This window comes from Megascapheus bottae, chromosome 22 (assembly GCF_031878675.1).
Source record: "Megascapheus bottae isolate mThoBot1 chromosome 22, mThoBot2.hap1, whole genome shotgun sequence".
Lineage (NCBI taxonomy): Eukaryota > Metazoa > Chordata > Mammalia > Rodentia > Geomyidae > Megascapheus > Megascapheus bottae.
Window position 1 is genome coordinate 18,168,166 of NC_143530.1, and position 16,365 is coordinate 18,184,530.

At 40.7% G+C, this 16,365-nt stretch overlaps 1 protein-coding gene across 1 annotated transcript; it reads right to left on the reverse strand.

Moving 5' to 3' along the window:
- Positions 1–1,185: 1,185 nt before the first annotated feature.
- Nrsn1 (neurensin 1) lies at positions 1,186–15,790 on the reverse strand. The gene is made up of 4 exons (XM_090356311.1): positions 15,645–15,790; positions 13,509–13,577; positions 8,890–9,089; positions 1,186–2,973 (listed from the first exon to the last, which is right to left on the reverse strand). Exons 3-4 carry the CDS (start codon positions 9,079–9,081, stop codon positions 2,575–2,577), a joined length of 591 nt encoding a protein of 196 aa, XP_090212437.1. The 5' UTR covers positions 9,082–9,089; positions 13,509–13,577; positions 15,645–15,790; the 3' UTR covers positions 1,186–2,574.
- Between the last annotated feature and the right edge of the window lie 575 nt (positions 15,791–16,365).

A 16,365-nucleotide genomic window follows, 5' to 3' on the forward strand; every position in this document is an offset into this window, starting at 1 on the left:
AGGATGAGAGTGAGGACAGTGACAGTATTGAAACTAATTAACAACAACCAGAAAAGCACAGGCAGAGTCAGTTGGTGGTTCTGTGTAAGAGAGATTGGAGTTTCAGGTAACTTGGAAGTCTGGGATTTTTGTCCAGTGAGTGGAGGTTTAGAAAACCATATGTGTCTGTTCATAAAAGGATGAGCTATGTAGCTATCCAGACTTATCACAACACTTAGCAGTTTGCCCCTTGAGCAACAGGCAGTGCGTCCCTGGAAGAGTCTCCACAGCTTAGGTTGAGACTCCAAGTTCAGGTTCCTCTCAACTCCAGGTGCTCATGCTTATGAGATCTCCAGGCCAGAACTCATATCTATGATACTCTCCCTGTAGACTCAGCTTTTCTTTTCCCACTTCTCCCCCAGCTGTAGGTAGATGGTATCAATTTGTCTTCTCTGAAGTTATTGTGGAGAAGAACTGATTCAGTTCACCCAGTTAAATGGGACTAAGTTCTAAGGCCATTCTACTTTGACATATAACTGATATTCACTAAAGGCAGAATCAAGGCTAGTCTTAAAACAACAACAACAACAACAAAAACCCTTCACTCTATTTATCTCCACTCTCTGATTGCACATGGCCTTCATAGAGGAGCTCAAGTTTCCATTATCCTTGGGCCTCCTTCCTCTGCTTTTCTGGAAAAACCATCCTCATCCCTGACTGGTGTGTGGGGCAGGGGATTACTGGTACCCATTCCTACAAAGACTGGGCAGAAGATCAAGGACTGGGCATTCTGAAAAGCTCCTTTAGACTCCATCTCCAGTTTATCCATCTTGGCTTCTTTTAGGCCTTTGAGAAATGGAGCTACATTGTAGAATGGCCACTTTGATTACTGAGCCTAAAAATGTTCCCAAGCCCTACCAGCCATTCATTTTCATTCTTGGAAGCTTTTAAAAGTCAAGTCTCATTTGCTAAGATTCATCAACACACAGGACAGAAGCAAGCATGGAAAACTTCAAAAGATGCTACCTAGCACACGTGTAGGGGCTCACACAAGACTTCAAAGAATACACGTTAAATGGTATTTCCAAAGGAAGATAGAGAACCTTAGGATGCCAGAATGATATCTCTGTAATCTGTCCAGTGATCCCTGCTAAGGGTACTGATTTGTCCTATGCCTGAGCCCACAATATACCAAGAAACACAATATACCAAGAGCACTAATTGTTTCATTTATTCATTCATTTAGCCAGGGAAATAGCAGAGCTTATTCAGTCTCAGAATGGGAAATCATGTTGGAGAGAGAAGAGCCACACTGAAGGAATGACAATGCAATTCAGGTTCGGCTCGTTCACATGTTTTATTTATCCAGGGAAGGAAAAGAAAATAAAAATAAAAAGGAGACAAGACTCCAAGATGGCACAAATTCTCAGAAAATACCAAGGTCATCACATCTTTTATTTTATTTTTCCTCAGTCTAATTGGAACCTACACATTAAATAAATGGGCAAGGAGAAGAAATACCTTATTGGTGAATAAAACATCTTATTTAGGATATTCACCTCTTAATGTTAATATCTACCCAGGGCTTTCTTATCTGAGGATGGCTTACTCTTTGTCCTTATAAAATAGGACAGTACTGTGTATACTGCTGAGGTTAGGTATTTAAGAGTAGGTAGTGTGAAGCCTGCTGACTTAGTGACTTTCAGGAATCTAATTCTGAAAAAAGTCACCGTGATGAAAGTCAAATAAATATCTTCGCAGAAAGGACTTGAGGACACATGATTGCAAATGGATTTTAAATATTTGATCATGGACCCCAGATCCCTATTATGCAGAGGGGGAAACTGAGTCCTGAGAAGCTAAATGATTTCTGCAAAATGATACAGCTTATTCCTAATAGAAATTTAAATCTCCTGGCTTCTAGCTCAATGCTTTTGGATCCTGCATCAATACATTGATTTTTTTCCCCCACCAAGAGTCTAAAATTGGCCATTTTACCTTTCACAGTACAAAGAAAAACTAGAGAAAAGAAAATGATTTCTCTGTATGTTGGCAATATTGTATGCCACCCCAGGAATGTTATGTTAAGATATAGTTCAAAGACTGAAGTTTGGATCAAGATTAGGGAACACCATGTTTTGATAACACACGCACATAGGACAATATCTTACACATAGTAAGATGAGAGTGGAAGACAGCACCACACAGGAAGGATTCAAAAAACACATGGTAGAAGAGAAAAATGGACCACGTCAAATCATTGGTAGACTGGTCTAAACTGTCTGGTGCTTTCAAATGAACACAGAAAACAACACAATGTCACAATGTCTGATAAAGAAGCTCCAGGGAGGCTTCTGCTGTGCACACAGCACCCCCTTGAAGCAGCTCCATGCCAGGGCACAAGCTGATGTGGGGCCTCTACCACCACCAGAGTTACTGGGACTAAACTTGCATGAACTTACACACTAAGCTGTTCCTAGCCATCCATGGACCCTAGAGCTGGTCAATGACAAATCCTTGTCACCTCAGAGACTGGCCACTCTTTTGAATAGTGTGTGCAGACTAGAGAGGGGAAGAAGAGCGCTGGGACAAATTTCAGGTTGCTGATAGAGGTTGGACATTTTGAACCCTGGACAGAGTGACTGGAATTTTTGTTTCTCCTGGGCCTGGAGCTTTAGTAATGGGTTGGGCATGAGCTTTGATATCTGCGAGTCGTTCTTTAAACTTTTGCTGAAGGAATCTTTCTTCTTTGGAGTAGCTTTTGGCAAATACGGACATGAGCAGGCACCCTGCCATGGATATGCCTCCGATGCAGAAGAGGATAGCGCCTGCCAGCTTGCACATGTCAAGGGCACTGTTAAAGTGCGCCGCCTGTGTGTCGACCACCACAAAATCAGCTTCGCCAAATGCTTCGATCTTTGGAGGAACAAGAAAGCCCACGGCCAGAACAGTCAATCCAAGAATTACAAAGACTGTGCCTGAGATGAGTCCGACCTAGGGAAAGAAAACATAAGAAGCAAAAGAGAATAAGCAAGAGTTTCTGTTTTCCTTTAAGCCATCAGGGTCTGACTTGTTTTCTTTCTTGAGAGAAAAGAATATAGTCCATCCTACTCTGCATGGAAATAGCTTTCATTTTTCTGCTCAAAAGAAAATGTCAAAGGAAGACCTTTTGAGTTGTAATGCCCACAAGAAATTGCAGCACTGGAACTTGGTTGTTTTCAATTGGTATGATGCTTTGCAGTTGACAAAAATGAGCTTTTGCTCACTTGACCTAATTTGGTGTGTTGGGAAAGAAAAGACAGGAACTGTCCTGGTTCCAACCCCAGAGCCTGAGTATTGTTAGCTGCTAGCTACAAACTCGCAGCAAGACCACATTCTTCTTCTGTTGGATACAATGTCACTGAACAGCGACAGAGTCAAGTTCCTCTGTAAACATTATGGAGTTAGACAAGACAAGGCCACTTGACAATTTTGTTTTTGCACAGATCAAAGCAGGCCATTATGCAAACCACAAAATACCAAACATCTACCTTTCCTGGCAAATGAGTGACTATACTTCTTTATCCTATGTCACTTAATCCCACTTGAATCTACCTTCCATACTGAGAAAATTGAGAAATTATTCCATCATAGAATTGTCCTTGGTAATCCAAAACGAACTTTTACTTTCACAAACCCTTCCCGAAATCTCCCAACCAAAGCCCAAATCCTACAATTTGTTTTCTCTCTTTGTGTGTCTCTGTGTCTGTCTGTCTGTCTGTCTTGTCTGTCTGTCTCTCTCTGCCAATATTGGGTCTTGAACTCAGGGCATAGGCACTTTCACTAGAACTCTTATCACTTGAGCCACAAGTGGCCTTTTCTACCTAAATGAGCGAGGAACCATAATTGCCAGTGTAGTCAGGCTAAAGACATGGAAGCCCCACCGAGAGGAAGATGGATGGCTGCAGCAGACCCCAAAGCACATGTAGTTACTCAAGCTGCACTAGTACAGGCACTAGCAAATGTTACAAGTCGTAGATGGAAGTGAAACTGCACTGTCAGGTTCCACCGAAATGCAGCACAGTGAAGAGGAATGGTGGATGGAGCAGACACAGTTGGAATGATCATGTTCAGCCCTGAGATCCAGGAATGCCACCTCATACTTGCTTCACAGAAGGAAAAGCACTTCCATGCTTTCATCATTATTTCCCTCACCTATATAATAAAAAAATGGTAATATTACCTAGCTCAGACTATGGTAGTAAGGATTAAATAAGACTATGCATAAAGGTCCTTAGCCTTGAATTTGTTTAAGTAATTCATTACAATAAGTAGCTATTATTATTATTATAAAATATATCCCTTGTAAAATTATTAGACTATGTTGGTAACAGTGTTAAAACAATTGCTCAATATTTGAAATAAGAAACAACTATTCATCTTTTGAACAAATCCCCTTCATTTCCTACTGTTCCTAAGTACATTTAGTTACAATAACAAAGCTGAAAAAAGAGCCAAATATATAAAATCATTTAATTTTGAATAGTTAAAGTATATGTACTTATTTATTGCAATTTAGAGATAATATACTAATAGAAGAAGTTTGGCTAATAGAAATAAAACGTCCTTAAATCCATTGCCTTAGCAAGGGAGGAAAAAATAGTTTACTGAGCATCTGCTGCGTTGTAGACATAGAATACATTATATTTTTATTTCACTTCAACATGCATCTTAAGAGAAGTCAGTATATTAATTTCCATCTCATGTACTTGAAACAGTCAAAAAAAGCATGCATTCCCTGTAATCCTAGCTACTCAGGAGGCTGAATTTTGAGTGTTGAGGTTCAAAGCAGGCCTGGGCAGAAAAGTCTGGGAGACTCCAATCTCCAATTAAAGCAGCAAAAACTCAGAAGTGGAGGCATGGTTCAAGAGGCAGAGTGTTAACTTGGAGCAAAAAAGCCAATGGGGGTCTGGAGCGTGGCCTAGTGGTAGAGTGCTTGCCTAGCATTCACGAAGACCTGGGTTCAATTCCTAGGTACCACATACATAGAAAAGGCTGAAAGTGGTGCTGTGGCTCAAGTGGTAGAGCAGTAGCCTTGAGGATAGCCCAAGGACAGTGTTCAGGCCCTGAGTTCAAGCCCCAGCACTGGCAAAAGTACAAAAATAAATAAATAAACAAAAAAAGCCGATGGACAAACCCAGGCCCTGATTTTCAACACAAGTAGCAACACCCATCTCCCCTTTATAAGCATGTATTTTAAGTTCCAATAATTATCAGGTGGTATGACCTGGTTTAATACAAATCTGTGAGTCCGCAGGTCATTTTTCTAAGCCCAATATACTTAATTCATGACTAGTTTATGTATTTCCTCCCTCTTATTTTCTTTTAATTTTAATTCCAAATTAACTCTTAATTTTTATACTTAATCTATTACTAGTTTACATATTTGCTCTTATTTTAATTCCAAATTATTTCTTCATTTTTATGAACAACAATGCTTTGATATAAGAAATAATTCTATGAAAATTTAGTATGATGGTTCCTAAAACAGAGATTTCTACATAAGATGGAGGTATTACAGAAAGAAGCCAAGTGATAAAATAAAACATTTGGATTGCTTGCCACATTTCTCTAAAAATAGAGGCTAGCAAATGTACCTTCAGACACGATTGTTTCTAATTCTTCAGAAAATGACTCAGAATGGACAATTCTGAATGCACAAACTAAATTAACTTAAATATCCATGGAGACATGCTTTCTATGTCACTAAATTACCTCCCGCCTCAGGAATTCACTAATTCTCCAAAGTTAAGGGTGGGCAGCAAAAATGTATTTATCTTAGCCCTACGGCCAGGGCTACTGTCTTTGTTTCTGCTTTGGCTCCTCTCAGCTCCTATGCCAGCCTGACATCTAATAAAATATTTCCTGCCCGCCAGACAGCTGAACATGGATCCAGGTGTTTGATTCTTAGCATAGTCTGCTCCTTCGTCGAGCAGTACATTAGACACCGTCCACTTTTGGACAATCACTTGGAAGTGACAAGGCAAACCATGGCTCGCAGATGGCAGAATTCATCCTGCTCATTTTCAGAAATGGAGAGTGGCTGATTGCATCCTGTCCTCTGGGCTCCATTGAAGTATTAGCGAAAAGGAAGGGAACTAAGTCATGCATAGCTGAATCTCAGGATTCTGAGGATGCCATGAATGTAATTCTCATGAGCCCCTCCAAGAGCTGAGCCCACAGAAACCTGTAATGTCTTCAGAGATAGTTTCCGAGAGCAGGCCTGAAGAACCAATGGAAAAATCAAGAGGAGGCTGCTTCTTCACTTCCTGGAGCATGAGGAAGGCAATTGGAATATCTCTGCTTAATTCTGGTACCATGTCTGGATATTGGAAGGAATAAAAGTTGGGGGGGGTGTACAAACCCATCCAATCATCTCTCAGCACAGTTCTTAGGTAAAATTCAGGATCATAGAGAAAGAGGGTTCTATTAAGTGGATGGGGTGGTGGTGGTGAGGAAGCAATAAAGGGGTCATGTACAGGGTTTATGAGAGCAAATGAGGAGATAGAATGTTGTTGGGGTTGTCTTTGACCTTCAACCCTCAACCCACCCAGCTCATCCCAGTTCAGTTTAGCCCAGCCCAGTAGAGCATCTTTGAACTGCAGGGAGGTAAACCCAAATGGAGAGATTTGGCCAGGCTGTGGCAAACCCCAAGGCAGGAGCAAGGCCATTGTTTGGGTGGCAATTTCTCATGTCTGTCTTGGCTGAGGAGAAGATAGATGAAAATCCAGTTCCTGTTGTTGGAAAGGAGGAGTACATAAAGAGAACTTGGGTTCCAGCAATTCTGCCAGATACTGTTGTTATTTTGACCAGCATCCTCTCTCTGTTGTTTCTCAGGGAGCTGATGAGGTCTGAAAATGCAGTTTGTGCCAATAGGCAGAGCCAGCAGCAGTGGCGCAGCTGTTCTGGCAAAGAGGAAGCAATAATAACTATTGGAAGCGAGACCCAGAAAGCCAGGGAAGAACAGCCTGTGGGAGGGGGGAATGCTGGATGTGAAAGGAACCATCTGGGGTAGAGGTTATTCAGGGAAGTGCATAAGCAATGAAGATGGGAATTTTGCTCCTACAACATTCTAAAGATCTGCTGCTGAGTTCTTTAAGCTCTCAGCTTTGAATAGTGACATTTCCTGGGAGCAATAGCAGAAGAACTCCCAATTCCCTCCTTGTTTCAGCTAGACACTAGACCTTAAAGGGCAAGAACCAATGTCATATTGTGGTCTTAGGTGCCTGACTTTACCATCATTTTAGCACACACAGATCTGGATAGTAGTATCTTCTATCAGCTCTTCTACTTTCCAGACTCCTATTCAGCAAAGAAACACTTTTAATTTCTTCTGTTTTCATAAACTATTTGAGTGCCCTGTGTTTCACTTTTTGGGGGCCATTTCTATCCTTGACAGCCAAGCTTAGTCTGACACTATTTCCTTAAGATTGACCTTTCTATAGTTACTACTCACCTAAGCATCAAAGCCAATGTGATTTTCTTTCTATATCGCTTATGAATATTCTGCAGTTATTAATATTACATGCCTGTGCTTTCTTGAGACTTTCTCTTATGGTTATCTCTTACATAACGCTCTCCTATCTGAATCTCTACCTGTCTCTCATTCTGTACAAGATACTGGTATTCCCAGGGCCCACTTCCACATCTCATTCAATATTTGAATGTGAGAATAGGGTTTGTGCGCATACACGTGTGTTTGTGTAAGTTTGACTCCGTTCGCTCATACTCCCCAGGAACAATCCGAGAGCAGAGAGTTTATTCCTTTAGAAGAGATAAGATCTGTAAAGTAATGGCTCTGGACACTGAATCTCTTACCCCCACTTCAGACCTTCCAGACTTGGCATTTTTTTCCCCATCCTAGAGTGACATTTAGCCAACTAATTTCATGGTCTGCTTCCTCAGCTCATCTTGATAGTTGATCAGATTTCATCTCACACGTATCTAAATTCCAGTCTCAATCACCCTCTGTTCTCTGATCCTGATTTATTTCTTCTCATGCCACTTCTCACTACCTGAATTCTAGTAAAGGTTATGGTTGATTGCCAAGGTAGACTGGAAGCTCTGTGAGGTCAAGGATTTTTTCCTCCCCTTTTTATTACTTTAATCTTCCATACTTCATATCCTTTTGACATAGAGTCAGTACTCACTAAATGCTACTTAGAAGATTCCATGCATTTTCTAATGAGGGGTCTACAGAGGCAGAGCTGGTATTCTGATTATCTTACCATGTCTCAGCATTAACTCTAAACATATGATCTTTTCTTTTCTTTCCTTTCTTCTATTTTGTCAGTCATGGGGTTTGAACTTGGGATCTGGGTACTGTCCCTGACCTTTATCTACTCAAGGCTAGTGCTCTACTACTTTGAGCCTCAGCATCACTTCTGGTTTTCTGAGCATAAATCGAAATTAAGAGTCTCATGGGCTTTCCTGCCTAGGCTGGCTTTGAACCACAATCCTCAGATCTTAGCCTCAGATCTTAGTAACTAGGTATAATTTCTTTTTAATAATTACTACCATTTGTCAAATACCTACACTAAGCCTTTAAGAAATTCTGAAAGAATATACTATTTTGCCTTCTCAGAGAATTTGGTTGTACATCAGTAACAGTAGCAATAGTAATTATTGCTGTTGTAACCATGGCAATTGTGTCTACTCAGTTTAACCTGCTCATCAACTATTACGCTGAGCTTAGAGATTTAAGTTCAAGCTTTAGATTCTCCTTTCCTATAGGAAGAAAAAAATGCATTTATTGCTGCCAGGACTGATGCACAGAGTAGTAGAGAGCCTTACAGTTCTCTACATCAGTAGTCTTTACCACCCTTGATATGTGTTTCCATTGGCTGAGCTACACACATGATCTTTCCTTACCTTCCAGAATACTGAGCTCCACCTGTTAGGTGATCTCTGGATCTGAAAATCATCCTCATACTCCCAGATCGAGGCCGTACAGTCCTCATAAAACTGGTGCAGGTAGGACCGCACTCCATAGCGTTGGTACCCACCCTCGGTGGCAGTAGCCTGTGCTTGCTTGGACCCACAGATGTTGCTGCAAGAACTCATCTTCCCAGCTGGAATGAAAACATCCACATAGATCAGTCCCAAGGACACTGGCCTCAGGACCAAGAGATGAGTGAAAGGTGGGCACCAAATGGAAGGGTGTCACAGTGTTTTTCTCAAGGTAAAAAGGTTTTTTTCTACTGATCTGTATTCTTTACTTGCCATCCTTCTTTTCTGTTGAAAGCAAAATCACCCCAATACATAAAGACTAGAAATGGACCTCTATAAAGGAAGGAAAAAGTCACAGAGGCACAGGTGGCTTGCTTAAATTATGCAAGATATAAGGAGGATATACATGAGAAATATCAACAAAAAGATTTTGATCACCTTGCCCCCTAAAGTCTTTAATTTCTTAGAACTCAGTATGTGTTAATGAATCAGGCAGGCATTCCCCTAGGCTACAGCTGAAATTTGTCTTGGATTGTTCTTTCAGATTTTCCAAAAAGTTCCCTTGTGGAATCCACATGGTGTTACTCTGAGGAGTTTGGAAGTCAGCCTTCAGATCTCATCTATCTTCTGCTAACATTTTAACTGATTGTCAAGTCATACAGAAGCTTTATTATAAAGCTGCTGAGCCACTTACGGTTCATGCTTTATTAATCACAAATGGCTAGACCAATAATTTACACCTCAGTAACTCTACCACCATGTATTTCAGTCATTATTGGCAGACACATCTGTCCACGTGGTGGCTAGAGTATAATGTAGACTGTAGATCCATTATTTTTCTAGGAATTGTTTCCTGTAAACAAGGACTGAGAATTCAGCCTATCATGGGCAGGCTGCTTGGAGGTCTAGCTTTTTGAGATGGAAATTATCATTTTGATTTGATATAGTGGATACTCCTGGAGAGAGGCATTCATATTGATTTGGTTAATAATTCATTGTAGGAAACACAAGGAATAAAATAACAGCAGTAATTTTGGTCATCAGGGGCATTCTTGCTGGGACTGGGGCTTGAATGCAGAGTCTGGGCATTGCCCAGGGTTAGTGCTCTATCACTTGTGTCTGGCTATTTTATGTTCTTTATATTAGCAGGTAAATATGTATCTGAATATAAAAATACACTGTTTTAAATGATTCCCTAGTTTCCTTATATAATGTCACATGCCAAGATGGACAGTGTGAGTTATTTTCTCATTGAAAGCAGTTTTCTCAGAGAAACATAATCCTACTCAACAGAAATATATTAAAAAATTTCAATTACTTGTCAAGGAAATAACTAGTAATGTTTATTTAAAAAGTGGCAATCTACAGTTCTATCAAGTACTTAAGTATCCAGTTAGTTTGGTTTAGTAGACTAATGAGGCAAACTAGAAATGTTCAGTATTTTTTTTCCTCATAGGCACTAAATAAGCCCAAAAGAAAATCTTGTAAATATGTGCTCTTAGAAACAAAAGGGTTTAGACTGATAAAACAGTCAAATGACTTGGGAGAGGTAGCTCTGATCTTAGAAAGAGGACACAAGCAAAGATTTGAACTACAGAGCCTCAAATTTGCTTGGCAGGTGCTTTACTGCTTAAGCCGTACTTTCAGTCCAGATCAGGTAATATTGAAGGCCAATCTGCCTTATCTTTTGTCTGTTGGCCAGCATTATACTTAGTGCCTGAACTGCTTTTAGGTTTCTGGTTCAGCTGTACCTAAAGAAATCACCCAGGAAAACAGTGCAGGAAGGAAAGATGTAATTTCTAAAAAAGAAAACAAACAAAAATCCCTTGACTATTCAGAAAGATATTATTGCATAACAAGTCAAGGCTTTAGAATGTACTTTGATTCAAGTAGCAAGGTCTGATGGATCAGAAGAATGTTAGTGTTTTGTGTGTTAGTGTTTTTGAATGTTGGTATAATGTTTGTATTTTAAGTGCTAGGACGGTCTTATTGAGTGCTTATGCAATGAGCATAATTAGAACAGCCTACTGCTATTAGCATTCTTCATTAAGACATTCTAATGCAAATTTCATTTAAAGGGATTAATATTACTAATGTGGCTTTGTCATTGAGGAAACTGAGGCATAGCACAATCATCTTGCTAAAGGTTACACTGTGAGTCAGGGTGAAGACAGCACAATAAGGAGTGCAGACTGAATCATGTACTTGAATACTCAGAACCAACTCATATAGACACATATTTTTTTAGGCTTCTTGTAAAGCATCAAAAATTTTAACCCCCCAAATTGAACAGAACATCATAGCAGCAATAAGATTTACTCTTTCCTTGGAGGCCAACCATTTTTCTCAGGACTGAGCTCTGATGCAGAAGCAAGACTATGTGATTGGCAGGATTAATTCCCTGCCCAATTGGTTTCTGGCATAGCAGGTTCACATTTCTGGTTTATAAAATGAGTCTTGGTTGCTAAACTCTTCAATACAGGTAAAACCACAAAAGATACAGAAGATGCGTTTAAAGAAATGTTTCTGAACCTGAGTTTGTCTTGCAAGTGAGAGTGGATTTTTAGTGATGTTGGAAATATTCCAGAAGACAATCTTGGTGAGCTTTACTTTATTCCCCAAGAGCACAGAGCAAGAATGAGAGCTCAGGGTTGTCTTGTGATAACCACACAGAGTTGAGCATTGATGTAAACCCTTATGTCTGATCTGAAACCTGCTATTTTTATGAAATCTTAGGCAAGCTCATTAGCTTTTCTGAGCTGTGATTTCAGTGACATTACTGTAAGATGCTTGGGCTATGCTGACCTCTAACTCCTTCCAGAAGCAGTTTTCTAGGGTATGTTGGCTACCAATTCATAGGTGGAGTCAATAACTTTTCATTGGATAAACAACTGAGTTTTCTGATTTCCTGAGTCCAAATTCCTACATAATTTAAATGTAAATTCTTACTTAATTCAGAGCCTTAATTAATGTAAAGGAGAAATTAAGCCTCATATTAGGTTGGTGATTGCTATTAAAAAGGCTGAATGTTTGGTTATTGTTAGTTTGATCTGTTTCTTCTGTGTTATGGATGTTACCTAGAATAGTAATCTTGAGCATTTAAGAAGATGTATGCATCTTTTCAAAGATACCACTTCTAGAAGAGAATAACTAGTGGGAAGAACATGAGTTTTACAATATTTCCTGTGATAGAGAAAATTCTAGACTGATGAATATCTAAATCTGTGTTCTACCACTCTCTAGCTCATGTCCATGATTGTTTCTTAGCATAACTCCTGTTACTGCTGATAATCTATATTTGGTTTATTTTTTTATGTCTTGATAGGACATACATGGGATAGATGTGTAGGAGACACATGATGAAAAAGGGAATTATTCTATCCTGCTCACCACTTGAGTCACAGAACTCTGAAACCTTTCCATACAGTGTCTCACATGGCTTGACATGGAGATGATGTGAGTCATTCTTCACTTTCATTCTTCCCTGTTATCCATGTTCTAAAAGGCTAATTATGTATCAGGCAATTGTGAGAAAGATGATGGTTACAAAGGTGAGAGGGACCAGTGGAGCTTCAGGGGCTCTTGGATACAGGCTCCAGAAGCCATTTGTGGAACCAAAACATTCTCAGCAAGAGAGTATAGAAGAGCTGAGAATCCCTGGAATAATCCTTTGTGATCATGATCGATTTGCTGGGAATTTGAATTATTTCAGTCTAATACGTGTAGTTGAGTTTCATTTTCCTTTAAAAATGCTAATAGCATGACAACAGAAGTAAGTCTCAGGAAACTCTGAGCACATACCAGGCGTTATATTGTTTGTCTTCATGGTCTCCTTGAGAGAAGAGAGGCAGCAATTTGAGGCACAGAAAGATGAGTGTTTTCCCATGGCTCTGGGGGTGAGTCAGTTGAGGGGCCCAAGCATAGGCCCTATTCTATTTATTCACTTTGAAAAGTCACCCCATTTTTTAATACTGATTTTCCCTTCCTCAAAATAATTCTGAGCTAATGAAATTTAAGGTCCCATTAGGGTCAGTTTTCCACAGGGCTAGTGCTTCCAGAGACAAGGCATAGGCATCTAGGCCATTTAGACCATTTATCCAAAACAAAACGAAAGGCCAGTTCACTTAAAGGACTCCATCAGACACCTACTGGAAGCAGGAAGGCACGAAAGCCTGCTAACAGCTTTGCCACTTTTAAATCCAGCATTATGAAATTATATCAGCATGATCTTAAACCTTGGAATGTGTTTCTACCAATGGACCACTTTAGAGATATTTTATTTTTCTGGAACAGACTGAGAGATCATAATTCTTTATTATGATTTTTTTCATATCCTCTATGTCAGTGGTTAGTCAGATTTATAGTTTATTAGAAGAGCAATTATATGTAATTAGTTTTCTCATTACCAATTGCTTCAAGATACCCATCTAATGTTTATATCTGTCTGTCTGTCTATCTATCTATCTATTCATCTATCACAAAGGCCAAAATCAAAATGGGATAACTACAGATACTATGAGTCCATGTGATATGGCTCTTACCTTTGAATTCCTTGTTTTCCTCTGCTTGTTCTTCTTTGACCTTTTCTTTTAGCAGCACATTCTTCAGGCCTGTTTAAGAAAACAATTTCTGCAGATAGGACCCATATTGAAAAAAATTTAAGTTTCACAACTCAGCTAGATAATGTATAAAAAGCATTTTATTGCTGTCAAACCATTAACAAGTAAGTTATTCAAGGGTAGAGATAACTTCTTAAGGCAACAAAAATGTAAGTTTATGCTCTGTTTTATAACTTTCTAATGAGCTCTTGTGATGACTGGTAGGAAAACTAAAATTACACAAATTAAAGGAGTTTGATTTCTATGGCACACCATAGAAATTCTTTATTTTGGACAAGGTACATTCTATGTAGTTATTAGCACTAACCTGGCAGATCCATTTGTCTTCTACAAATTCCAATAGACAAGACTGCTTGCTTCCCACATATTCCAGAACTGATTTTTTTTTATGGAGCTTGTTCCATTGTATTGTAAAATCAGTGCACCTCTTATTGTATTTACTGATGTGTTTACATGCATCAGACCTTTAGTAAGGCTCTTTGGAAAACTTGCTCATTAGGTTTAGTTTTATTCCTCTATCCATTTTCTGCCTATCAAAATCATTTTACTTTCCATCTGCCTAAGAAAAGCAGGTGTCTGAGCAAAATGTAATTAAAGAAGCCACTGCCTGCTATAGAACTATCTGTCTTCATTACTCCAGTCTTGTGAAATAAAATAACCAAGGTTTATTTACAAATTTCTTCCTGATGAACAGATACCCATTCACTATTTTTGAGAGGGAGGAAGGGAAGGAGAGAGAGAGTGGGGGGGAGACAGAGAGAAGGGGAGAGAGAGAGAGCGGGGGAGAGAGAGAGAGCGGGAGAGAGAGAGAGAGAGAGAGAGAGAGAGAGAGAGAGAGAGAGAGAGAGAGAGAGAGAGAGAGAGAGAGAGAGAGAGAGAGACAGACTCAGAGTATGCCTATCAAAGGCCTAACAAACTGTTTCCAGGATCTCCTGGTGAAATCTACATAGCACATAGCTGACCCTTCTTCAAGGTCCATTTCCTTGCTCCCAAAGTTTGAGTGACATGTGGGCAGATGTGAGGGAAGAAGCCAGTGGAATTAGAACCCTGGATGTGAATAAAGGAAAAGAAAAAGAGTCAGCTATGGGTCATGCCATGCACTATCTCGCTCCCCCCCCTCTCATTTTTTCTTTCCCTTTCTCCTGGTCTCTATCTCTGTCTCTGAGCTTGCACCTCCCCCTCCTCCAGTTAGACTTTCCTTCTTTTTCTCTGTCACTCTTCTCATTCTGTCTCTAGAGAGTGATTCCACAGTGTCCTCTACCACCAAAGGCGCTGGCCTGTCTGGAGCCTGAGGAGCTCTCCAAGGTTCTGAATAAAAACATTTCTGCCACAGAGCCAGGAACCAATTAAGCAGACAACTCCGTGGTTTTTGTTTTGTTTTGTGTTTGAGGTCACTCAGCTTTGGTCTGACCTCCACTCCAACCTCCCTTCCTAATAGTACAGAGAAATAGACACTGAGATCATAACACATTCCACCCCCCCAAAGTCTTCCAACAGGGAGCAGGAGTGGGGAAAACAAAGTGGGGGTTCCATTCAGTCTGGCAAATAAAACAGCTTTGTAACTCCAAATCCGTAGACTGCATTCTTACCTAATATACAACTTTTCTTGTCTCACAGGAAGGAAACTCTTTAAGTTTTTTGCTGTAACCCCCACTTCCCCACCCCAATTCTTACATAACACAAACAATCTAAGCCTGGATGGAGTTGGCTACCACTAATGTGTATGTTTTTTTCAAAGATTTTAATACCTATATATATATATTGTTTTTGGTAGAGATTTGTGTGCATATAAGAAACATGAATTAGGAGAGGAAGCAACAGCAGCAGCAGAAGAGAGAGGGAGAGAGAGAGAGAGAGAGAGAGAGAGAGAGAGAGAGAGAGAGAGAGAGAGAGAGAGAGAGAGAGAGAGAGAGAGAGAGAGAGAGAGAGAGAGAGAGAGAGAGAGAGAGAGAATTTGTGTATGAGGGAAGAAGGAAATAGGGAGGAGAGGGCGAGCTGGAAACAGACATGGATGGAGCACGGAGAGCCTCCACCCCTAGGCTCTCCGCTTGGCATTACCTTCCCCCTCCGATTCCGGACCCGTGGAGCAAGTGCAGCTAAGGCAGCCGCAGATCTCTCACTGGGGTCCCATCGCCGCCACTGCTGCCGCCACCACCGCCGCCGCCGCTCCCGCCTCGCCGAGCTCAGCCTGCGCGCCTTGATTGACAGCTGGAATCCCACGTGCCCGCGCGGCAGCCCGGGCCCGCGCAGCCTCAGCAGAAGGCGTGGGGCTGCCTGGTGTCCCTGAGCTAGCCTGGGGTGGGCGTGGTCCCGTGAGGGGGCGTGGTCCAGAGAGAGGGGGCGTGGTCCCAAAAGGCCTGGAGCCACAGCCTGGCTTCCAGCTGCAGCAGGGGAGCACCTAGGCTCTGCTGGTCCAGCCTTCTCTCCACCATCAGGCTTAGCTAGTGTCTCATTTCCTGCCTGACCTTGACACCCGGATATCTCAATGTCTGGAAGAAAGTGAATTGACGGAACTCAAGAGAAAAAAAAAAAGCAAATTGCACAGAGGCTAGAGAGCACACTACAAAACTGCCAGACAATGCCTTAGGAAAACTGGTATGCCTGTGGTCAGGTTATGGAATCACCTCTCACTCTGGGAACTATTCCAGAACACCAACAAGTAGCACTCTATGACAAAGGCCGTGAAACAAGAATCGTTAATAATAATAGTGACAATGCTAACATTTGCAGTTGCTAGATACTGCTTCATATATACTACATACACATCATATATAGTATC